The sequence below is a fragment of the Elephas maximus genome, chromosome 1, assembly GCF_024166365.1.
Source record: "Elephas maximus indicus isolate mEleMax1 chromosome 1, mEleMax1 primary haplotype, whole genome shotgun sequence".
Lineage (NCBI taxonomy): Eukaryota > Metazoa > Chordata > Mammalia > Proboscidea > Elephantidae > Elephas > Elephas maximus.
Window position 1 is genome coordinate 149,426,293 of NC_064819.1, and position 25,789 is coordinate 149,452,081.

Sequence of the window (25,789 nt, forward strand, 5' to 3'; positions counted from 1 at the left end):
AGACTGCCTTGGTTCAAATTCAACACCACTACTTACTAATTTTATGACTGACCTTAAGTAAGTTGACCTTTTATGCCTCAGTTTCCTCATCTCAAGCTGGGAAATAGAGTACCTAATTCACAGGGATGCTTTGAGAATTAAGTATAAAGTACTTATTGGATATGCATGCTGCATATTTATTAAATTAAAAAAAAATTAAAAAGGAGTGAATGCACCACTTTTATTCAGTACTGTACTGGGAGGTCTAGCTAGAGCAGTAAGGCAAGAAAGGGAAATAAACAGCTTTCAAATTGGAAAGGAAGAAGTAAAACTATCCTTTTTTGCAGATGACATGATCCTGTACATATAAAATCCCAGAGACTCCACAAGAAAGTTACTGGAACAGAAAGATTCAGCAAAGTGGCAGCGTACAAGATCAGCACACAAAAATCTGTTGGGCTCCTCTACACTAACAAGGAGGGCTCTGAAAAGGAAATCAAGAAATCAATACCATTCACAATAGCCCCCAAAAGGACAAAAATACCTAGGAATAAACCAAACGCTACTGCAAGAAACTAAAAGAGATCTACATAAGTGGAAAAACATTCCATGCTCATGGATTGGAAGATTTAACATCGTGAAAACGTCAATACTAACAAAAGCGATCTATAAATATAATGCGATTCTGATCCAAATTCCAACAACATGAAATGAAACGGAAAAACTAATGTCCAACTCTATATGGAAAGAAAAGAGGCCCCTAACAGCTAAGGCAATGCTGAAGAACAACAACTAGGTAGAAGGGCTAACATTCCCAATCTCAAAACCTACCATGCAGCCATGGTAATGAAAACAGCCTGTTACTGGTTCAATGGCATATAAACCAGTGGAATAGAATTGAGAGCCCATAAGTAAATCCATCCATCTATAGGCAGCTGATCTTTGACATACGGTCAAAGTTCACTCAATGGGGGAAAAAAGTCTTTTTAACGAACAGTGGTGGCAAAACTGGATATCCATATGCAGAAAAACGAATCAGAGTACGTCCCTCACCCATACACAAAAACTAACTCAAAATCAATCAAAGGCCTAAATGTTAAAGCTAAAATTATAAAATTATAAGGTTCCTGGAAAATAACAGAGTCAAAACTAGGGGACCTAATATTCGGCATAAATACTCTACCAAATAAAACTAAAAATGCACGAAATGACAGAAGGTAAATGAGGTAACTGGAGACCTCCTAAAAATTAAATACTTATGGCTCATCTAAAGACTTTACAACAAGAGAATAAAAAAAGAAATCTACAGACTGGGAAAAAAAATCTTTGGCAGCAGCACATCCAGTAAGGGTCTAATCTCTAAAATACAAACTTTCAACAACTCAACAACAAAAAGACACACAATCCAATCAAAGGATAAGCAAAGGACATGAACAGACAATTCACCAAAGAAAATCAGACAGACAATAAATACATGAAAAGATGCTCATGATCATTAGCCATTTGAAAGATGCAAATCAAAACTATAATGAAATATCATCTCACTCCAGCAAAAATGGCAATGATCAAAAAAAACAGAAAATAACAAATGCTGGTGATGCTATGGGGGAACTGGAGCTCATACACTGCTGCTAGGACTGCAAAATGGTACAACCACTATGGAAAACAGTATGATGCTTCCACAAAAGGCTAGAAATAGAAATATTTTATGAGCCAGCAATTGTACTCAGCGGTATATATCCTAAAGATATGAGTAGTGACACGAATAGAACATGCACACTCATATTCTTTGCAACATTATTCACAACAGCAAAAAGATGAAAACAGCCTGAATGCCCATCAACAGATGAATGGATAAACACATTGTGGTACATACATACAATGGAATACTACGCAACTACAGAGAATAATGAGTCTGCGAAACGTAACATGGATGAATATGGAGAATACTATGCTGAGTAAAATAAGGCAATCACAAAAGGACCAATACTGTATGATGTCACTTTTATAAAATGTCAAGAATAAATATGTACACAGAAAGCAACGTTCTTTGACGGTTACCAGGGATGGGAAGGGAACGGAGGGGGAATCAGACACTTGTTATTTCTGGCAAGGGGAGCTATGGGTAATGTCTGCACAACTTGTCCAAGGTAAATGAAGACACCAAGTATGTAAGTATAAGCAATAATTTCAGTAAATGCTGTAACATACAATTTTGCAACAGTAACAACCAAAAAAATGTGTGGCTACATAGGTAGACATGTGTGCATGTATGTGTATAGCAAGGAACATGCACATATATGGGTGCGCATGTACAGCCATATCTGTAGGCATACGTATGCATATACATATCAGTGTGTGCTACATATTCATATATAATAAGCCACATAGAAGGCACGGTTATGGATACTTCCTAAACAAAACCAAACACCTTGTGGGACTGGATTACTGGGTTTGAACGCTTGGGACCATAGTCTCATATGGGACAACTCACATCAATTGGCATAACACAGTTCATTATGTTCCAAATCCCAGTTTGGTGCGTAGTGTCTGGCGTGTTGAAAATTTGTGAGTGGCCATCTAAGATACAATTACTGGCCTCTACTTGTTTGGAAAAAAGAGAATGAAGGAAACCAAAGACTCGAAGATACTAGTCCACTGGACTAACAGCCCACATGAACCACAGCTTTCTCTAGCCTCAGACCAGAAGAATTAGATGGTACTCAGCTACCACTATCAACCGTTCTGACCAAGGACACAATAGAAGGTCCCGGGTAGAAAGAAAAATGCAGAACAAAACTCAAATTCTGAAAAAAAGGCCAGACTTACTGGACTGATAGAGACTAGAGGAACCCCACAAGACTATCACCCTAAGATATCCTCTAAATTTGGAGATAAAGCCACTCTCAATGGTTACTTTTTATCCAAATAATAGATTGGCTTATAAAATAAACAATATCACTTGTGAATACTACACTCCTTTAAAGAATCAACTGTAAGAGACCAGTCAACATTTACCCTAAAACAAAGATGAGAAGCTAAGGAGGGGCAGGGAACCTAGAGCAATGGATACAAAACAAAAAGAATGGAAAAAATGAGAATGTGGACACATTGTGAGAATGTAACCAATGTCATGGAACAAGCTGTATAAAAATTGTTAAATTGGAAATCCAGTTTTGCTATGTAAACTTTCACCTAAAACACAATGAAATATTTAAAAATTAATGAATAAAGGGGGGAAAAAAAGCACTGAATGACTGTATCAAGTTGGCGTACAAGCATCACATCAGTCATCCCTTCCATGGTTTGTTCTTTTCAAATGTTGATATACTGACATTCTCCACCTTCTACTGAGTTGTCACCTTCCCGTTTAGTAAGCCACATTATACAGAATTGTAACTACTCTAATCACATACATAACATAATCCTTTATATGTACATTCTTCCCCTCTATACGTAATAAACCATTATCATTTTTAGAAAGAGATTATAAGAAACTTCACATTTTCAGTGCATACAGTAGATTAAGAGGGCTTTCACAGACAGAGCAAGGGCTCCCTCCCTCAGAAGCTAGCTCTTTATATATAGTCTTATTCTACTATACTATCACCAAGCCTATGAAACATATTTTTCTTTAGTCTCAGAACAAGTATGGGTCACTCAGATAATGACAGCACATGAGACCTTACATATTTAGTCAGATCCCATTTTACAATGGAAGAAACTATGGCTCAGTACTTGCTGACCTACCTAATCGTGAAAGTTAAAACTTAATCACTTCCCTGTTTCTGAAATATAGACGCCAATCGTCCTTTTTTTGCATCCCAAGAAGGGCAACGAACAAGAAAACTGACCTTAGACATAGCTATGCTCAATGTTCTTATACCAAATAGCAATTATCCCTCTCCCTTCTTAGAAATCAATTACCAATCAAAATTTTTAAAGTGCTAACTACATTCTCACCAACTGAAAGTTGCCTTCACTGTCTTAATGTGCCGATGTCCTTTTAGAGATCTTTTGAAAAGATCCCTCAAGTTAATACAATTCACTAAACACCTGATTTCCTCATCTCAATACATCATTTGCTTATTAAATTAGCTATAACCTCTTATTTCATCTTTCAAAATCCATGCCTAGTATATGAAATCTTTTAGAGTGGCAAATAAGTACTATGTAACAATAAAAAAGCCTTTTTTTGATACAAAGCAGAGTTTATCCTAATTGGAGTTTAATATCCCCTCTCTGAGAATGAACTCTCCAACCTTTAACCAAATAGTTAAGGTTTTTCAACACCTAATATTTAAAAGGAGTCCAGGTGGCATAATGGTTAAGAGCTTGGCTGCTAACCAAAAGGTCACAGTTCAAATCCACCAGCAGCTCCTTGGAAATTCTATGGGGCAGTTCTACTCTGTCCTGTAAGGTTGCTATGAGTCAGAACTGACTGGACGGTACCTAACAACAATATTTAAAACACATTTTCAGGTATATACTCTGTAAAATATATTTTAAAATATGCTAGATTGAGTCTCATTTAAACAAAATTCCAGCTATTTAGGATTATGATTACTTTTCACAAGTATCAAGAGCTCATTCAACTTCTCTTGAGATCCTTGGCATTTCTTCATGTCTCAAAGCTTTCCAGTCTTCTTAAAAGGGAAGGTGAAGGTGTAGGTGTGTGATGACTTTAACATGTTTGAGCAACAACAATTATTCTTCAATTAATACACTAATATTAAAATGTATATAAATTTCACTTACATTTGATTCTTTGCCGCTTGCCTCTGAGCTTTTCTTTCTTTCCTTTTCTGATCTGGTGGCTTAGCAAAAACAATCTCAATATTTTCTCCCTCTAAGTCTTTGCCATTCATTTCTTCCATAGCCTTAAAAAAAAAGATACTGATCAATATAAGAGCAGAAAGAAACAATTATGACCTAGTTAATGTTGTATCATTTATCATTAACATTGGAAGGATGGGAAAAAGCCTCATTCAGTGAGATAAAATAGGATTGGAGTTAAGATTTTATTTAAAGCTCCAGCTCTTCAACTATTTTTTTGACTTAGCAAGTTGAATAACTCACTAAAGTAAGGCCTACAAAGGTTAGCGGAATCTGTGGGTGGTGCAAATGGTTAACACACTCAGCTGCTAACTGGAAAGTTGAAGGTTCGAGTCTACCCAGATGTTGTTTCAAAGAAAGGCCTCGCGATCTACTTCTGAAAAATTAACAATTGAAAGCCCTATGGAGTGCAGTTCTTACTGACACACTGGTCACCATGACTGGGACTGACTCGACAGCAATAAAGAAAGGTTTGCTTGATTAGATTACATGATCTCTGTGTCTCAATTTTTAAAATGTTCTGATTCTAAAGTGACAAAAAATCATTAGTCTGGTTCAGATGCCTGTAATTCCCCACTTGTTTACCTTGACAGCACCATCTCGCTCATCAAAATGAATGAAAGCATAATCTTTTAGTTTCTTCACCCGTTCCAGTTTCCCAAATTGACTAAATGCCTTTTCTAAAATCTCTTCTGTTACAGTATTGGCAAGGTTGCGTACAAACAGCACTTTTACCTGAAATAAAAAAGCAGAAACTCCCTGTGTATTTCCAAAGGGCTCCATTTCCAAGATGCCAGCCCCTCTCACCTTGCAAAGTTAACTTTCATCAGAAGAACATCAGATAGACTACATGCTTGGTAAGGAGAGCCCTGGTGACTGCAAACCAAAAAGTCAGAGGTTTGAACCCACCCAGCAGCTCCATGGGAGAAAGATTCAGCAATCTACAGCCTAGAAAACCCTGTGGGACAGTTCTACTTCATCCTACACGGTCACTACGAGTCAGAATTGACTAGACAGCACACAACAACATATGCTTGTTTTATTAGTGACTGTTCTGCAATAAAATGGGAATAGTTGTTTCCTAACACTGTGAATACCATATCCTGAGACAGGTGTTCAAGTTTTAACACTTAAAACAAGTAGTCAAATTGAAGTCATGGGGGGGTTAACTGATATTTCAATCTTGAAATCTCTCAAATTACAAAATTTAACCTTTTAGCTAAGAGACACTATCGCTCCCTCCTAAACACCTAAAATAACATCTGAATTTCCTTGTCTGAAGTGCTAAGCTAATGGGAGTTTCACAGGCCACAAGAAAAAAAGAATCCTTTAACTATATTCACAGTTCTCCAGGCAGTTCACCCTCCCCTCTTTATTTAACTGAACTAGTTATATCTGACACCTATCCTATAACCAAGAAACCCTGGTGGTGTAGTGGTTAGGTGCTACAACTGCTAACCAAAGGCTCAGCAGTTCGAATCCACCAGGCGCTCCTTTGAAACTCTGGGGCAGTTCTTTTCTGCCCTATAGGGTCGCTATGAGTCAGAATCCACTCGATGGTGCTGGTTTTTTTTTTTTTTTTTTTTTGGCTTATCCTGTAACCATTAAAGGGGAATGCTTAAGGGAAAGACAAAGGATACAGTAACAACTGCAAACTGCACTAATGAGAGTAAAGTATTGACTCAAGAGATGTTTGTTCTCATAGGGTGTCTAAACTGACTGTTGAAGCAGGGTACCTAATAATAGCTAAACCTTGTAACTGCAGCAGCTCAGCTGGGGCCAATGCAGTTCACTATTTTTAGGAGTAAGACTTCTAATACACAAATCATGTTAGCTAATGGCGCCATTCTCAAAAACGCAAAAGCAATTGCTCTTAGGATCCAAATAAAAATTAAACTGACCCATCCTTATAGCATGTAGGCCATTTAATCACGAAAGGTCTCTTAACTATGGCTAAGTGTCCATGAATAAATTTCTACACATTCACTTTCCAAATACATGGTATTTCTGGCATGTGGCCCTAATTCCTTAGTAAAGAATATTTCCCTCACCTTCAAAAATTATTTATAAAAATATACACAATTTTTTCAAAGTTTTTTTCACCCTCTAAAGCCTTTTCACTCTTCATTCCACCAACCAACCCTTCTCCTCCCCCAAATTTCTGCCTTGATTGCTATTACCTTACCTTTGCCATAACTTCAGGATCAGGATCTTCTATAGGATCGGCCCATTCAACAGTTCCAACATTTCCCCAGACTTTGACTTTACCACTCATTAACCTACGCCTTGCCTGAGCAGCTGTTTTGTGATCTTCATATTCAAGAAAGCAAAAGCCTCTGTTTTTTTTCTTGTCATCCGGTTGGTGGTATAAAATGACATCTGTAAGACCCTCTGAAAGGAAGCAGCAACCGTTCCAAGGAAATCAGATAAAATAATTAGCAAGAACAAGTGTACTGAGGGATTATTTTTCTAAGATATTGTTTCAGTATCAAAATAAAAACCAATCTCTCTTCTTCAATGACAACCTTTACAAAGGACTCTCAAAATAACAGGTTCAGATTTACCTGATCCACCCTCTCCTCAATCTGTAATGAATATACCTAACACAATCAAGCTTTGCCAACACAGAAGACCCCATGAAAACAAAATGTATTCTTTTTAATCAGACCTAAGGACGATTCGGCTTACCTAAAAATCTTTATATAATTGTTTTAGGAAATGGCAGTACAGGTCAAATCGAAATGCCAACACCTTTAAATTTTATCATGCAGGTAAACACTAAAATTCCTTTTAATGACACTTTTCTAGTCTGATACCAGTTATCTGCCGAACCTTATAAGGTTGACCTTGGTGATGTAGTGGTTAAGTGCTACGGCTGCTAACCAAAGGGCCGGCAGTTTGTTTCCGCCAGGCGCTCCTTGGAAACTCTGTGGGGCAGTTCTATCCTGTCCTATAGGGTCGCTATGAGTCGGCATCGACTCGATGGCACTGTGTTCTGGGTATAATGTTGTAATAAGCATTCAAAGGGTCAATAAACACAGTGTTTAGAACACTACTTGGCACAGAGAAGTATGTTATTATCTTTATTATTCTAAGTTGCACCTACTTCCAAATAAATCCAACCTACCTGTTACTTTGCTAAACTCTTCAAGAATTTGTTCCTTGGTTTTACTCTTAGGGATAGAGCCCACGAAAAGCCTATTGTTGGCAACAGAGATGCACACACCAATGTGTTTTCCAGAACGAATTTCATGATTATTATACTAAAAGGGAGAAAAATAGTGTACAGTGTTTTAAAATTACTTGTAATATCCTAAGTGCTTATCGTATAAGATATGCAAATCCATATACAAAAACAAAACCTTTAACAATTTTCACCCCTACAAAAAAACAAAACCTTTAACAATTTTCACCCCTACATTTATCGACTATTTTTATCCTTTAAAAAATACAGTTCCCCTTAAGGTACTGTAAAAGGAAATTGTAGCCTGATAGATAGGAAGACTGTATTGACAAAACACACCAAATAAGTTGATGAATCAAATGAATGCAAAATTTTGTTGTGAAGACCTTTAAATCTAGGAAAGCATAATAAATAATCGTTATCTATAGCAGTATTGTTTAAATTCAAGAATTGCCAATGCTACAATAGCTTAAACCCAGAACCTCTACTCAAATTCATCCTGCCAACCAGGTATTCTCATACAAGAAAAAACGACTTCAATAGCACAAGCTTTCTGCCTGCTTTTCTGTTAACTAACATCAAAATCAACTTTTCCATCTCCCTCTTGTAAAAAGTTGCAATAAAGGTGTATTTGGCTTCAACCACGGTCTAAAAAGAGAGCTCCTTGTTATTCTGAATCTGTTTTTTCCAATTTCGTTTTTATCAAGCCTACAAATAAAGTTTGGAACAAGAAAGATAAGCCAACAGATTATGTTAGTAAAACTGCATAGTTAAAACCACCCTAAAAATTTCATATCAATAACAGTAGTGGCAACAGCAGCAGTAATTCTCCAATAATCAGCTTACATGTGGCCTTACAATCTATTTTATATACACATACAAGCAGAGTTATACAAACTCAAGACCGACACGAATTCCCGCAACCCCCCTATACGGCAAAAGAAAAACTGTTCCTCTCCTCATTGATTATTCCCAATCTGGTGTAATAGCTGTTTATCAGGTGTAACAAAAGAAAACGTAACTAAGCTAGAAAACTGCCCTCGGTTCCTCCCCTCTCCTTTCTCCACCATCTCCAGATATTCAATGAAATACCAAGTCCAAAATCTACCTCCAATTCACAACCGTTTCATATTTTCTTCCCCACTAACTCACTTCAGACTATCCAAACTTCTGTACACTGATCCCAGACTTACTCCTACTTGTCTACATTTATGGAAACCCTGGTGGTATAGTGGTTAAGTGCTATGGCTGCTAACCAAAGGGTCAGCAGTTCAAATCTGCCAGGCACTCCTTGGAAGCTCTTTGGGGTAGCTCTGCTTGTCCTATATGGTTGCTATGAGTCGGAATCAACTTGACAGCACTGAGTTTGGTTTTTTGTCTACATTTATGCCAGAGATTTAACATTAAAAAAAAATCTATACATATAAAATATACACATATATGATTTTATACAACAGTTTTTGCCTATTGAAAAATCTCTCAATGGTTTCTCATCAAAAAGATAAAGTTCAAATACTTGGACATAAGTTCATTCTAGAACTCCTGCTATTACCCTTTTCTCTCCATAATAGGTAAGCTTAACTATTTATATCAGTTCTCAAACATGCAGTTTTACACTTCTAAGTCTCTGAACAAAATGCCTTCTATGAAACTTAACCAAACAAAAAACCAAACCCAGTGCTGTCGGGTCGATTCCGACTCATAGCGACCCTACAGAACAGAGTAGAACTGCCCCATAGAGTTTCCAAGGAGCACCTGGTGGATCTGAACTGCTGATCCTTTGGTGAGCAGCCACAGCACTTAACCACTACGCCACCAGGGCTTCCCTATGAAACTTGCTCCTATGCAAATTCTTCTGCATACCCAGAACATTTAACTCAATTATTAAATACTCTGCAATCGCTAAATCCTATGAAGGTTAAAAAAAAAAAAAAGTCATTCTATGTTAACACAGACCAATAGTTAGGAGCCCAGAGGATAGTTACAACTGGTGGTGGGGGGTGTCTGGTGCTGGCATCTAGCGGGTAGAGGCCAGAGATGCTGTTACTATCTTATACAGCACAGGACAGCCCACCAACATATTAACCAACTCAAAATGTCAATAGTGCCGTGGCTGAAAAATCCTGCCAGAGACTTTTTGTCTTCTCACAGAGCACATACGCTGTATTAAAATGTCTTTCTCCTCCATTAGACCAATCTCTAAAAAAGGAGACATTCCCGTTCCCTGCCAAATAGTAGGGCTATGGTTGAATCTATAATTGCATAGGGTATGGTTACCTTTGGTTCTATACCTGAAGTTTCCTATAAATTTGAATAAATTAATGGGCTCTGATGAGACTACTGGGAACCCTGGTGGCATAGTAGGAAACCCTGGTGGCATAGTGGTTAAAAGCTATGGCTGCTAACCAAAAGGTCAGCAATGTGAATCCACTAGGCACTCCTTGGAAACTCTATGGGCAGTTCTAATCTGTCCTATAGGGTTGCTATGAGTAGGAATCAACTCAACAACAGTGGGGGTTTTTTTTTTTTTTCTTTTTTTGGCTTTTGATGCGACTACTGACCTTTTACCAATGGCTAGGACAGGTAGAGTACAATACCTTATTTTACAAATAAAGTTAGCCTGAGAACCCAATAAATTGGTTTAAGACGTACAAATTCCGTAGATTCTTATGATGTAGCAAATAAGCCAGCTATAGCGACAAATCAATTTTCAATATAGGCTCTAGATGTAGTTCTAGGAGTTGACAAAAACAAAACATCATTAAAAAAAAAAAAGGAAAAACAGAGTACTTAAAGAGAAAGTGGAAGTTATTCTGAGGATGATAGGATTTACTGTAATTTTCATTCTTTTTTTTGTATTTTTATTTTTCAAATATTCTAAGAGCAGAACTTATTAAAAAATACTCAACTTAAAATTTAAAATTAAAAAAATTTTAACAAAAATTAGTAATTCTGAATTGTACTGTAAATGACCAAAATCCTAAAAAAGTAATCTAGGAAGGACAGGGAACAAAGATTGAAAAAATTCTACCAGAGCAACAAAAATCAGACAAATAAAAGACAGTCAATCTGTAACGTAACCAACATGTCCATCAACCTGGCCACATTAACAATATTGATATAAAATCTTAGTAACTATTTCTATTATTGCCTACAGTAGAAGTTTCTTTACTTCTAGCTTGTCATCACCAGTCCTTCAGGTATGAAGGATGGCTGTGGTCTCTAAACGCATTCCAAAGAACATAAATGACATGAAGACGTAGCATGATTTATAAAGTAAACTGTAATGCTCTCCTACCCACAATTTTTTAATAAAATGATTAGAAGAATTTTATGGGACCCATAGAGAATAAATGAGTTTCCCCATGAAAATAAGTCATTCAAGGAACAAAGTAGAGACCCTCTGTGTACACTGTCCAAATAAAGTACCTGGAAATAAACATTTCCTGAAGTAGTGCCCCATCTACAAATTAAGTGTATGTGTGTATGTAATTACCCACGTATGTATTTGATTTACTTAATCTTTCTGCTTCTTTAGTATTTTTAAGGCCAATCTATCACCAGGAATAGATTGGCACAATTGTTACGGTGCTCTACCACTGTCTGAAAGGTTGGCAGTTTGAACCCACCCAGCCATTCCTCCAGAGAAAAATGTGGCAGTCTGCTTCCGTAAAAATTTACAGCTTTGGAAACACTATGGGGCAGGCAGCTCTACTCTGTCCTATAGGGTTGCTATGAGTCTGCCATCAACTCCACAGCAGGGTTTTTTATTCTGTGAAACCTATCACCTTGAACTCAAAAATAAACTTCTCATCCAGCAGATGGTTAACAGTGAATTAGATGGTGGGAGTGCATTAAAAAAAGAACTGTTCTGAGACTCGGTGCTTCTAATTTAATATTGATAAATCACAACTAGCAAAAAAAATTAATATGCCATCAGGACATTATGATGGCATCAAAATAAACAAAAAAATCTGAAAAGGTCTTTCCAACTCCAGGAAGGTGGACCCTAGATGTTAAAAGATAGGTTTCAGATATCTAGTTTTTAGGTTCAGAACCAGTGTGGTGACCCAATATAAACTTCCAACATTAATCAGTACAGTTTCAGTACTTAAGAACACCAAAACAAAGAGTTATATTAATCCGTAACATTCCTGTCATCTAAGGGTAAAATCTTAAGTCATTGTTTTCCTCCCTTCATAGCCAGTAAGCCAGCAAATCCCCAGAAGTTCAGCAATCTCAGTTAACACTTCTTACAGCAGAAAAGCACTACCTCTCAAGCCTGTCCACTTCATTTTAAGCCATTTCTTAATCAGAAAGTTGTTCTTCACATTGAGCTAAAATTTACTTCCCTAAAAATTCTATCCATCAATTCTATTTCTATGTTTTGTGAGACAAAGAATAAATCTACTCCCTTTCCCAAATGACAGTGCTTCACATACCTGCATGTAAGTTTCATGACTCAGTTGTTTCCTATACTTGGCTAATCTTTCCTTACCTGACACTGGCGAACTGTAGTGTCTCCAAAGGAAACAATGTACCCCTCCCTCAAAGAGTGACATTCATGACACAATAAATATTACAGATGCAGACTGAGGCTGAGGAAGATCAGCTGGAAACTATTATTAATCTACTTCTAGACATCATGGTTCCATTACATAGAGTCCATGATAACCTTAGCTTATTTGGCAATCACATCACACTGCTGACTCAACACCACAGCTTATAATTTGCTTGTTAACCTGACTGTGTACAGGACTTGACATCTGTCCCTAACTCAATTCCAGCTTGCTAAACGTGAGCTATCTTTCCCAAGCTATCAAAATCCTTTCAGATCCTGATTTTGTCATTCTGGACAGTAATTACTGTATGCATCTTCCAGTCACCAAATACTTCAGGAACAGCTCAACTACACCCTTATTTAAGTCATTAATAAAAAGTGGAAAAGAACCTATAGCATACTACTAGTAGCCTATCACCCCTTCAAAATTTGACCTCTCTCCATTCTATTCCTGACACCCTCCTGGCCTTTGTTCTCTTCTGCATCCAAACATTCTTCATCCTTCTGTCGTTTACATCATGCCACCAACACCAATGCTCAAAACTTTAATGGCACCCTGTAGCATGGCATGACTACTACCTTCGGCATTCATCTTATCACATTCAGTTTTTATCCCCTACTTCCTCCACAAAATACTGCTTCAACTTGATATACGTATTTCTTTACTGCCCCTCTCAAACCTCTTTATTACCATGCATTCTGACCATTCTAACCTATAGGAATCTATCCCTTCCATTTCTCCTTTACCTTTGTATAACTTGCTGACACTTTAATTCTAATTAGCTCCTCATGTCCTATAAACCCTCTGAAGTCAAACTTGATCAAATGACTTAGAATGCCCATAGCAAAAGTTTTCATGTTAAACACACTAAATATTTGCTAAACTGCTACTGAAATATTTTGTGAATCTATGCTGTCAGTTGCATTTATCAAAACGGTTGTACTTGCGTTATGCTGGTATGCACAAACCACTCTGGTGAAGAAAGCCATCAGAGACTATTACAACAGCGATCATATATTTACATGTTTGTAAAAGGCACTATGAACATTTTCAGCAGGATATTTTTATTACACAGAACCATCACGGGCACTGGAAACCCTGGTGGTGTAACGGTTAAGAGCTACGGCTGCTAACCAAGAGGCTGGCAGTTCAAATCCACCAGGTGCTTCTTGGAAGCTTTATGGGACAGTTCTACTCCGTCCTATACGGTTGCTATAAGTCAGAATTGAAGCAAGAGCAACATGTTTGGTTTTTTTTTTATCACGGGCATTGCATCACTACTGACCCTGGGCTCAAATTCTAAATAGCACACCACACCTCAACTGCCCTTCCTCTTGGTCTTTTTGACAACCACAAACATCGCATATTATTTCCAAATAACATCCAAGGGGAAACGGGTGGGAGATCCTCATCACCCATTAATATACTCTAATCCCTTCATCTGATGGGAGCACATGATAAATAATTGCAAATGGAAGCTACATAACCTTTAAACAGCCAAATGGCCTATGAGCTACATAGGAACGTTATAAATTCTTATGTCATAATGATGTACCAGATGGTGCTGGTCAGCCAGTCAAGTTATTTATCCAGCCTCTACTGTACAAGGGCACTTTCTAAATATTAGGGACACAACGGGAAAAAAAGCTTATATTCTGATTCAGAATTATTGTACAAAGTCAAGAACTCACTTCAAGCACTTCTGAGCATTTTCTATCATGTTCAGTCACAGATGACTGAGGGGTGTGCTGCTCAGAGTCAGAAAAGGCCTTCGACCCAATTGATGAGAAGGCAGAATTGGCCGAAGTGTTTGAAAGCTGAACAGAAGGAAAAGGCCTTGAGATGGAAGTGGACACAGCTAATTTGGAGGACAAAAAAGGCTAAGTATTGCTGGATAATAAAGAAGACGAAGTGTGGCTGGGGAGAAAGGATCAGAGAGGTATGCAGGAGATTTGGTCAGACAGGGCCTCCTCTGGAGGTTGCTTGTTTTCAGCATGGGAAATGTTGTGATCTAATTTAAGTTTTTATTTTTTTTTTAATTTAAGTGGCTGCATGGCAGGCTGCAAAGGGACAATGAAGGTAGGGAGACTAATCATGATTCTCAGTCATCTAGCAAGATGGTGCTAAGATGTCAAAAATATTTTGGGAGTCTAGATATGACTTACTTCCTGGGCTCCTTTTAACACTACCTAAACCACCATGTAACTTAAGAAAAAAAAAAAACAGACTTTCTGGTGACATATATCTATTTCGTACTGCTGGCTTAAATTATTATATCTAGGTAACAACAGAAGTCTCTGGGTGGTGCAAATAGTTAAATGCTCTGCTACTGAGAGGTTGGCGGTTTGAATCCACCCACAGCTGCCTCGGAAGAAAGGCCTGCTGATCTACTTCCAAAAGGTCACAGCCATTGAAAACTCTATGGAGCATAGTTCTACTCTGAAATACATGGGGTTGCCATTGAGTCAAAATCGATTCAACAGCAACTGGTTTGGTTTGGCTTTAGTTAACAGGCACTCAAGCTAAAGAAGTCTGTGTCAAACTAAAGTGTATGGCCTTGGGCAAGTCATCCAGCCTTTTTACTCATCTGCAGAATGAAGACAATTCCACTTACCTTGAAGAAAGGGTTGAAGTGGCATTTAAAAATAATAATGTAGAACCTAGCACAGCTCTCGTCCCTTAACGAGCACTCAACGGGTAGCTATGATTCACCTTTTCACAGTTTGGATCTTGCTTCCCTAGCTAATCATCATCGTTTTATGGCTCAAATTTTTTTACTTTCCAAAATACAACGAAAATGCTGGCTGAAAACAGGGTCACTGAAGAAGTCTGCAGTTCTTCTACATGCCTCTTGTTCACCTGGTAACATTAATCCATTGTCACAGGTAATTCAAATACAAATTTTATATCTACTGTAGTTTTTAATCTAGAATAAAACTCACTGCCAAATTAGTATTTAAAAAAAATAAGGCCAAATATAAAAACTACCTTCACCGAAAGTATTCCTCCAGAAACTCAGAAGTACAGGAAAGCAGAAAGAGAAGGTGCTTTAATCTTCTCTAATCTAAAAATAATGCAAAATAAGTATTTTCCCAATATTTGGTTGTATGTAACTACAATGACCCTTCAATTATCTTACATAAAAATTCACCTTGGATAGAACAGCAACTTAAATAGAATCTTAACCAAAACCCAAACCCACTGCCGTCGAGTTAATTTCAACTCATAGCAACCCTACAGGACGGAGTACAACTGCCCCATAGAGTTTCCATGGAGTGCCAGGTAGATTCGAACTGCTGACCCTTTGGTTGGCAGCCGTAGCACTTAACCACTACACCACCAAGGTTTCCAGGATCTTAACATATAATACAAATAAGAATAACTTATAAAATATGCTCCCTTGAGGAACTGCCCTATACTTAACAGGGAAGATACTCAAGTCCACAAAGTAGCAAAAAGATCCAAATCAACTTGAATTTTGTTTTCTCTTGAATGTTTCAATTACTTCATTGCCTCAAAAGTCCAGTCCTCTGTTATTGCTGTATTAAAGACCAATCTCCCAATTCCAGTATCACCATAATCCTAGCCAAAGTCAAAGTTAATAAAACCAGTTGCTATGGAGTTGACTCTGACTCATGTCAAAGAAAAATTCTTTAAAAACAACCATACTTCCAATTCATCACAGTGGATGTGTACCACTACCACTAGGAATAGCTTTCCAAAGGCACCATAATCCAAAGCGCCTCCTATTCATCAGGTAGTAAAAAAAAAGTAATTCTGCCCCTAGACAAGGACTCAAATCACAACAGAGAAACATGGGAGAAAAAACAACACATTAGTTCCTAGATCAATCAAAAGGCTGCTTGGTTATCTATAAAGTTTTTGTATTACACTTAAAAACTAACTATACCCATAAAACTATTCTCTAAGCAGCCTGCAACAGTACAGTTTTGGACTGTGAGATATTATTTGTTAAACCAAGGGGAACTGCCCAAGCTGAAATGTTAATTCATAATGTGTACTGCTGTCACTCAAGATCACTACTACAACCGTAATTATAAAGCATCTTTCTCTAAAGATACATCTTTACTATAAGGATTCTGAAATCATCTAGAAATAACTCCCAATGAAAACCTACTAGAATTAGCATATTCTGATAACAAGAATTAAGGAACCTACCAATGTCAGTTTAATTTTTTACACAAACCATTACTTACAAACTAAGTACCCATTTATCATTAAACAAAATTAAAACTTTATATGTAATACTAATAAATAAAATAGGCCTGACATCACTGGCTATATAGTAAGATAGCTCATTACCTTCCAGACCATTTTGCAGTTTCACATTAAAATTTATTACTACTTTATTGTTACTCTTGGCAAAAATGTTCTATTCTTTTATTGAAGGAGCTTAAACTGGATGATTTCTAAAGTACCTCTTTCTCCAGCTCTAGGAATCCTTGATTTTACCTGAACTGCTGAATCTAAGTTTGACACAGCCCAAAGGTTACCAGTGAAAGGCTCTGTAGAGAGCTACACATCCCTCCTGAAATAGGAAGTGTTCTTTTAAGCAGGCAAAAATCAGCCACGATTTAAAAACAAAAACACCCAAACTTCTGAATTCTTTTACACGATACTTTTAAATAGAATAATTTTCTAACGTTAAACTTTCACCATATTCCATCACACATACCGGAAGTGACTCAATGCAATACAAAACAGCAAAACAAAGCATACTTATTGTTGTATTTTTCTAACTAAGATTTGTCTTAAAATGTAAGCAATGTATATGATGATAAGAAAAGGGGAAATCGGTGTTGGGATTTTAAACTGTTTTGATTTACCCACAAAATATGTAAAGCAGATAAAGCAAATTTAGCACACACATGCTAGTGAATTATCTATGAAGGTTCTTCCCCAGTTATGTATTTTCTGGTACACTGCACAGGTTGAAATCAACCGTTGGCCTCCTCAACTATAAAGTGCAAAATGCACTTGAGTCATGGAATTTAATAAAAAAATATTATTTTTATTTTAATTTGAAGGGGAATTAAGTAAGCCATAATTCAAAACATTAAAAATCCCCCTTTCCCATACTTAATGGTCTGAGACTAGAAGGACCCCAGCGGTCATGGCCCCCAAACCATCTGTTGGCCCAGGACAGGAACCATTCCTGAAGCCAACTCCTCAGACGTGGATTGGACTGGACAATGCGTTGGAGAGAGATGCTGATTGTGAGCTACTTGGATCAGTTGGACACTTGAGACTAGGTTGGCACCTCCTCTCTGGAGGGGAGATGGGAGGGTAGAGGGGGTTAGAAGCTGGCAAAATGGACATGAAAAGAGAGGCTGGAAGGAGGGAGGGGGCTGACTCATTAGGGAGAAAATAAATAGGAATATGTAGTAAGGTGTATATATGTTTACATGTGAGGGACTGACTTGATCTGTAAACTTTCACTTAAAGCACAATAAAAATTATTTAAAAAAAAAATCTCTCTTTCTAATAAGCTGGGAAAAAACAAAAAAAATCTAGACCACTCATTACAAAAATCCTTTATTTCGTTAACTAAAAACATACAATTAAAATGTCTTTGTGAAGTATTTTACAAAAAGGGATGACCCAGGTATGTCCAGAAACTATGGGAGTCCTAGCCATTAGTTACTTTCTTATACCTTTACACATCCCTAAAAAGAAAAATCACTAAGTCACAAGTCTCAACCAACCAATTACAAGGAATTGGGCCACACTCTTATTGATCCTAAACACTAATACAATGTGGGCACAGAGCATGTATAAGACTTTTACCAGCCAGCACTTGAAAAGATATTTGGTTACCTGTAAACATAATAAAAATAAACTGACATTAAAGATAACATGAAGATTGAAAGTATAAAAACTTACCAGTTTAACAGCCTCCTGAGCTGCTTCTTTTGTACAAAAAGTGACAAACGCATAACCTCTATTGAGACCAGTAAGTGGATCCATCATTAAACGAAGATCCCATATAGGTCCAGCTTTCTCAAACAATGGAACAAGTTCATCCTCAAATAGATCTCTAGGGATCTTCCCCACAAATATCTGTAAATTAAAATATGAAGTAAAAACCATGGAGAATTTCTTTAGATAACCAGATACCTGTGCATTTACTACAAAAGGTACAAATTTTTAATTTCTTTACCTCAGTGCCAACAGAAGGCTGCTGACCTGAATAAACGGAATCTGGAGGCGGTCCCCCATACTTCCTCTGTCCAGTAGTCACATCAAGTGTGTAGCCTGTTCTTTCCAAGAGTGCCTTGAAAAGTTCAAATGTCATTAATACATTTAACTAATAAGGCCAAACACCTTCATATAGCATTCATGTCAATCTTTTTCAAATCTTTCTAATTATGTTGGCAACATTTCCCACAAATCTCTGGTGTCTATTTCAATTTTTTCTTTAACATTGTTATAGCCCTATCTTATTAAAGTAAAAACTTCAGGATTCTATTCAGATCATTTCCTAGTTTTTAGTTACTGAATTACATTTAATCAACAACAAAAAAAAAATTTAAGATCTTAATCCATCAACAACTTGCTATGCCTCCTAAAAAATGACTACATCTAACCTGCCAGACTTTAATTCTCTCTTGAGACTCTACCTCTTAAGGAAGGAGCTAAATAAGTTACATCTCTCAAGTCTATATTTCTTATCCAACAAATACCAAGTACCCCATCCCTAAGTATACACCCCCATTAAAGGCATTTCACCAACCTTTATAGAAATTATTATGCGCTGTTGAGTCGATTCCAATTCATAGCAACCCTACAGATCAAAAGTATAACTGCCCCACAGGGTCTCCAAGGAGCAGCTGGTGGATTTGAACTGCCAACCTTTTGGTTAGCAGCCTGAGCTCTTAACTACTTCACCACCAGGGCTCCAAATAAGGTTTCCAAGGAGCAGCTGGTTGATTCAAACTGCTGACCTTTTGGTTAGCAGCAGTATCACTCAACCACTACACCACCAGAAATTACACTCCCTAAACTAAGTCTAGAAACTTGGAGCTACAGGAAAAATAACTTATTCATTTGCTATTCAAGTACCAGGCTTCACGAGACAGCAGGAATTATTCAGAAAAATAAGAAAGAAAATGACTTTGAAAACTTCACAAAATTCCAAATGTGACGTAAGACCTACATTTTAACTTCCAAGTGACCTTTCAAAATTTATACGACTCACATTTTACTCAGACCATTGTAACTACCCCTTCATCTCCTTATTGTAGCCAAAAGTACTACAAAAAAAGTAGTCCATCTGCCTAAGCCTGGCAACCTGCTTCCACTAAGATTATAATCAAGAAAACCCTACAGAGCAATTCTACTCTATAACACATGGGGTCACCATGAGTCAAAATCAACTCAAGGGCAACTAATAAGAATTCAACACTTGGCTGGTAAATTCTAAAATAAAAACAGACTTGCTAACCCCAGCTACATGGCAACACTTATCAAAAGACTTAAATAATTTGGGGTCACCTCAGTCTAAAAATCAAAGTGATTAGACAGATTATAACATTTTCTATTGACCTAAAAACATTTATAAAAAAACACAGTAATTCATAAAAATTCACTCATTCTTCAACTTTTTAACAAAAAGGCTCATAAAAAGCTTCGTATTTGGGGCCTCTCTTTTTCTATTACACCCAAACTTCAGTTTGCTTCAGGGTGCAACATTTGGTTAGTAACAAAACTAAACTTCAAATCTATGACTATCACATAAACTAAACTACTAAATGACTCACATCTTCCCTGGTTCCCATATGTAATTCCTATGCTACAAAGAAGTTATGATTCTTTAACTTTTACATGACACAAGTAATACTTCTTGTCAATCTCTAAAAACGTAGAGACAGAACTATTTATTCCCCCCTCAAATATTTTATGAAAATGTCTCTATACCCTCCTTGCCACAATTTGAGTCATACTATAGCTTTTTTTTTTTTATAGCTTTAAGCTACCCCTTTGCAAAGACAGACTGAAAAGGGAGTGTAATAAAGTCACATAAATTCAAACTCCCAAATGTACATTTAATCACAATTGACACAATTACAAATGGGGCAACCACACCCCATTTTCATAGGAAAATCAGATTTATACTTCAAACAAACTCAATTCACTCAAAGCTAGATTGGTAAAAATCACAAACTCACAAATGAATCTAAAAGCTAACTCCATATTCCATTCCAATCTTGCCCATGTTCTAGGCATCCCTCTTCCCGAACAATTAAGCCATCACCCAACACCTATGCCCTACTTAGTAACTCACTTTCTTAAACCATAATCTTTGGTTCCCTGTTTTTCTCTCTGCCTGTAAGTCTTCATGACTCCACATAAAAAGGCACTTTCGTTCTGTAAAGAAATTTTCCAATCACATTGAACAATAATTTTCATGTATCTAATTAAACAAAAAAAACTTGACAAAGTATACCAAAACTACATAAGAGCACTACCATGCTATAAGAGGACCAAGTTAAAACAGGTATGATTACGGTATTTTCTATGAACTAAACCTCACGAGCACGAAGATCAAAACCTAGCTGAATTTTAACTTACTTTTCTACACAAAACCTTTTACAAAAGCTCCCACTCCAAGTTTCCTCACTGACATTTCCACGCTAAGTAATTTCATTTCCAAAAACTACTTTTAGAAATAAACAACTTAATAACTCATACTAATGGAAGAGTAAGAAGGCAGTGTTAAAGTTCTCAATTCATTTAACTGAGAGCTTGAGAATACCAAGAAAAGAATCAACTGCTAAATGTACACTCTCTACCAGTAGGGGATAACTGATCCCCTAGTTTGGTTTCACTGTCAGTAACCTGGACTTACAGCTTTTCAAATAGTGTCTAAAAATACGAGGAATATATTTCTTTAAATCTTTTATTTGGAATACCAATAGCACAAATTTAAAATAAACATCAGTAACTTGGTAACAAAAAAAATCTTAATAATAACTTGTTTTAACAGATAAAGAAAAGCAAAAAACTTTTTTTAAAAAGTAGAAAAGGATAATAAATTTTCTCATGTTATTAACTCTCAACATTTTAAAAATACACACACACCCATTTCACACTCAAAGACTATTTACCAAAGCTAGAAAAGAGGTAAAAGAACTTTAAAATTGAAAGGGATAGTAAAGCAAGTTTTTGAAGACATACCTTAATTTTTGCCTCATCTGGTCCTTTGCTAGAATCTGCTACTTTGGTCCCCTGTTTTTCTCTCTGCCTATAAGTCTTCATGACTCCACATAAAAAGGCACTTTTGTTCTGTAAAGAGATTTTCCAATCACATTGAACAATAATTTTCATATAACCGTCTAATTAAACGAAAGTTAACAATGCATACTGAAACTACTCAAATTTTTCATTCTTTTTCCACCAACATTAAGTTAACATTACCTGAACATGAGAGAGATCACTGTCTTTAAACTGTTGAAGAACTGCCAATGCACCGTCTTCATTGAATTCTTTTAAAGCTTCGATAGCTCTTTCATCTAAATCACTATGTGCAACTAGCCCTGGAGAAGAGAAAACTTCATTAGCTGTCGAGTTTTAATATTTTTTGGAAAAAAATTTTTTTTTTTTTTAGAAAAGATCATGCTGACCCATACAGGTACATGTATGCCAACTAACAGTTCTGCTACCCTTCTTACCTACATAATGAAAAACACGAATATTCCACCCATTCTGAACTGCATTCTTAAATAGGGCCTCAACCACATTTACAATGAATCAACTTCATTTTTACCTTGTATCTAAATCAGACAGTTCTGAATACTAAGTACTTCTGCAATAAATATATAAACTTACAAACCCTAAAATCAACCAACAATGTACCTACCAAGAATGACAACTGAACCTCTACTCAATTTCAAATACCACTAGAAAAAAGTAACAGCCACACCGAGAAAGACAGGGTACATACAAGTCTACAGTTAACAAGTTATTTAACAAGAATCCTACTATAAAAATACCCCCAAAAAAGTCACATGGCCTGCTGCTCCCAACATTCAGCAGCTGTTGCTACTGTCTTATACTTATCCATCCAGCCAACTAGCCTTTAGCGCCTCCCTTTTTCCCTCCCTCTATACACCTTAACCTGTAGTTCAAAGCTTAATTGAGCAACTATCACAACGAGTCAAAACTCCAGTTCCCACACTTATTGGAAACCACAAAAAGTTGCTATTTTAGCTCAAAGCCAGAAATCCAATAGAAAAATTTCATAATGTAATTTTGCAAGTGTTAGTTCTTACCTGCAACGTAAATTTCATCTAGTTTTTCAGCAACTTTCTGTGGTAAACCAGCATCAAGCAATGTCTGAAAATTTTCTGAATGGATAACTGCAGAAGTAGTATCTTCAGTACCATTTCCATTAACATGTTCTGTAGCCATGTTTCCAGAGATCTGTTCAAACGCAATAAGCAAAATTAAACTACAATCTTCAAAAAAAATAGGACAATATGAGAGCCCCAATCTTTACTTTCTCTACCATTTACTACACCAGTCAGCCTGCGGCTCCCTTTCAAGCGGCCTTACTTTAAAGCCACTGGCCTTACTTTAAAGTCACTATCGCTTGACAAGCCAGATTTGGAAAGCGGGACACAGAAGGACCGATTCATTAAGGTTTCCTTAGTGCCACCCCTGACTCACCTGCTAACACTCCCTAGGAAGAACCGTATTACAAATGGAGCCCAACTAGCACAGGACGCGCCAGCGTGCCACATGCGGCTGTGCCGGTAACGGAGAATGAGGTGTGTGGAAAAAGCAAAACTGGGCTTGTCCCTCTCAAAGGTAAACCCCCAAAAGTGCGCGCTTTTCCCGCCTGCCGCTTATACATCAGTAACAAGAGTCAGCGAAGAACAAAGCGCTCACACAAGCCACCTTCCCACCACCCAATTTCTCCACCCTTCACCCCTGCACCCCAAAGCCCGCCCCCGACTCCGCACCCAGAGCGGCAGCCTCACCGCTGCGGCCGCCAGGAGCCCATTAGAAACACGTGCTCTGCGCCTTCATATGTCCTACAACTTCCTTCAACGAAAGCCCACCGAGTCTCAGGCCAAGACGACCATCACCGGCTCCCAACATCAACCCGAAGTCGCAGTCGGAGCCCCCCGAAAACAGCAGCAACAGCACAGTCTCGTTCCTCAACACCGAGGCCGCGGCGGCGCCAGGCCACAGGCTCTCCCCGCCCCCCCAGCGCCGCCTTCTCCGCGGTGACACATGGCTCTCTCCGCCCCAGGCTCTCCCCGGCCGCCGGCGACCCCGGTCGCCCGCCTGCCCCGCCGAGACGAAAACCGCGGCGCTATCTGCAAGCCCCCACCCCTCGCCCGTCGGTGCAGCGACTGCGGCACCAGGGTCGACAACCCAGCGGCGTGAAGGCGTTCCACGAACTACCCAACGCCTGCCGGACCACGAGCACCACCCAAGTCTGTCGCGCGGCTGCGGGACAGGACCCGCTCCTCTCCGCCCACTCCCGCGCCGCGGCGACGGCCACGACAGCACCAACTCCGCTGCCGCTCGCGGTCCGCGCGGGTCATGGAGCGACGCAGACAAAGCCCGAACGGCGGCAGCACATGGAGGAGAGAAGGTAGTGGCGGCGCGGGCCGCGGCCTACTCCCAGACAGTCCCAGTCAACGTGCTCCTCTGCCCCTTGGAATCCATTTTCCAGAAAAGCCGGTTTCTCCCCGCGCCGCCCTCCCCCAGCTCCCTCCACAATGTCACGGAGCTCCCCTCCCAGACCCGGGTCCTGGCGGTCGTTACCTCCCCGTTGGGCTGCGGCGGAGGAATCCTGTCCGAGGAAATCGTGTTGTGGAAAACGCGTGCTCGCTGCTCCCTGGGTCCGGCGCGAGTGGAGCTGTTGTAAAATGGCGGCCGAAGCTCACGCCGCTGGCAGCAAACCCGATCCAGTTCCACTCGCCTCCGAGCGCGCTCCCGGTGCGCGCGCGCGCGCCCGCGCAACCCCCCTTCCCTTCCCTCCCTCGCGCGTCCGCTTCTCTCACTCACTCCCTCAGCCCCTGCCCTCCTCCAGCTCCTCCTTCTCCCTCTACCACTATCTCCAGCCTCCGTCTGCCTTCTTCTACCTTTCTTCTTCTCCTCCCTGCTTCTTCCCCTCACTGCTCCCAGTCCCGTCCGCAGTCGCTCAGGCACAAGCGGCCGCCGTTCCTCTCCTCGCTCGCTTCCTCGCACGCTCCCTCACTCCCTCCCTTGCTCGCTCTCCCGGTCCAGTCTCCCAGTCCCTGCCGAGTCGGCTCCTCTCTTTTTTCTCTCCCGCGCTGACGTGACGACGTAGCCTACGCCTCGGGACGCGCGCCCTAGAGTTCCGCCCCGCGCCTTGCCGCCTCCCTTGCTCCTCACCCCCTGGGGGGCGCGAGACCCCGCCCTTCCGCTCCAGCGGCGGTAGAGGGGCCGAGAGTGAATGAAAGGCCCGCCCCTTCCCCTGCCGACACTCCCCCTCCTGCTCCCCTCCAGGCGGGGCGGGCCGGCTCAGCGTGTCCCACTCGTTCTCCTTTGTCAGGAGACATGCATCTCCCTACCCCGCCCCGCCCCACCTCTCCCCGCCCCCACCGCAGCACCACGCGCAAGACACCCCCACCGAGCTGCCGCCCGCCCCTCCACCGCCCCGTCCCGGGTCCGCTGAGCCTGGGCGGGGGTCGCGGGGCGCGACTGCAGCTCCGCGGAGGGCACCCACCGGTCTGTGCGCGCCCGGCCCCCGCCCCCGGCGCAGCAGCCGCGTAGCAGTTCCAGGCGGTGTCCACGCTGCGCCGCCCCGCGCTCTGCTCGCTCGGGAAGCTGGAGGCGCACGTGTCCCCTGGGGCGGGGCGAGGCAGACAATGGGGCCGCGGGAGAGGGGGTTAGCGCGGAGACCTGCGGACCCTTGGTCGGCAGGGGCAGCGGGGCTTGGGTGCGGGCGTAGTTCCAGGAAGACCCGATCTCCCCAGCCGGACCATGGGGTCGCGGAGTACCCCATAACCGCGCGCCTTCGTTTTCACGGGAACCCTTGGCGAAGGGACGGACTCCCGAGGCTCGGACACGGAAAACCCGGCTGCTTTTGAGGGGGACCAGTCTGCCTCCAGTAAAGCGAAGAGCGGCTCCCGCCTTGGGGATGACGCGAAGGCCAGATTTGGAAGCGAAACCACTCGGTGGTGAAGGGTTGTGCAATCCGCCTATTCAGTCCCTGGCCTTTTTAGCA

General features: G+C 39.8%; 1 protein-coding gene across 5 annotated transcripts in view; it reads right to left on the reverse strand.

Annotated features, from left to right (window-relative positions):
* The window catches only part of SYNCRIP (synaptotagmin binding cytoplasmic RNA interacting protein), a 31,806-nt gene extending 6,428 nt beyond the window's left edge, over positions 1 to 25,378 (reverse strand). For 2 of the 5 annotated variants that reach the window (XM_049896760.1, XM_049896751.1), the window contains exons 1-10: positions 25,289 to 25,375; positions 22,854 to 23,004; positions 22,000 to 22,118; positions 21,760 to 21,867; positions 18,743 to 18,856; positions 18,466 to 18,642; positions 7,943 to 8,078; positions 7,001 to 7,206; positions 5,401 to 5,550; positions 4,738 to 4,859 (exon numbers count right to left, since the gene is read on the reverse strand). In XM_049896760.1, coding sequence (XP_049752717.1) covers positions 4,738 to 4,859; positions 5,401 to 5,550; positions 7,001 to 7,206; positions 7,943 to 8,078; positions 18,466 to 18,642; positions 18,743 to 18,856; positions 21,760 to 21,867; positions 22,000 to 22,118; positions 22,854 to 22,992 — 1,271 coding nt within the window. In that variant the 5' untranslated portion in view covers positions 22,993 to 23,004; positions 25,289 to 25,375. Of the gene's footprint in view, positions 1 to 4,737; positions 4,860 to 5,400; positions 5,551 to 7,000; positions 7,207 to 7,942; positions 8,079 to 18,465; positions 18,643 to 18,742; positions 18,857 to 21,759; positions 21,868 to 21,999; positions 22,119 to 22,853; positions 23,005 to 24,360; positions 24,446 to 25,288 lie in introns of those variants that run through there. The other 3 variants (XM_049896744.1, XM_049896770.1, XM_049896779.1) reach the window with 3 other exon arrangements.
* Positions 25,379 to 25,789: the final 411 nt, after the last annotated feature.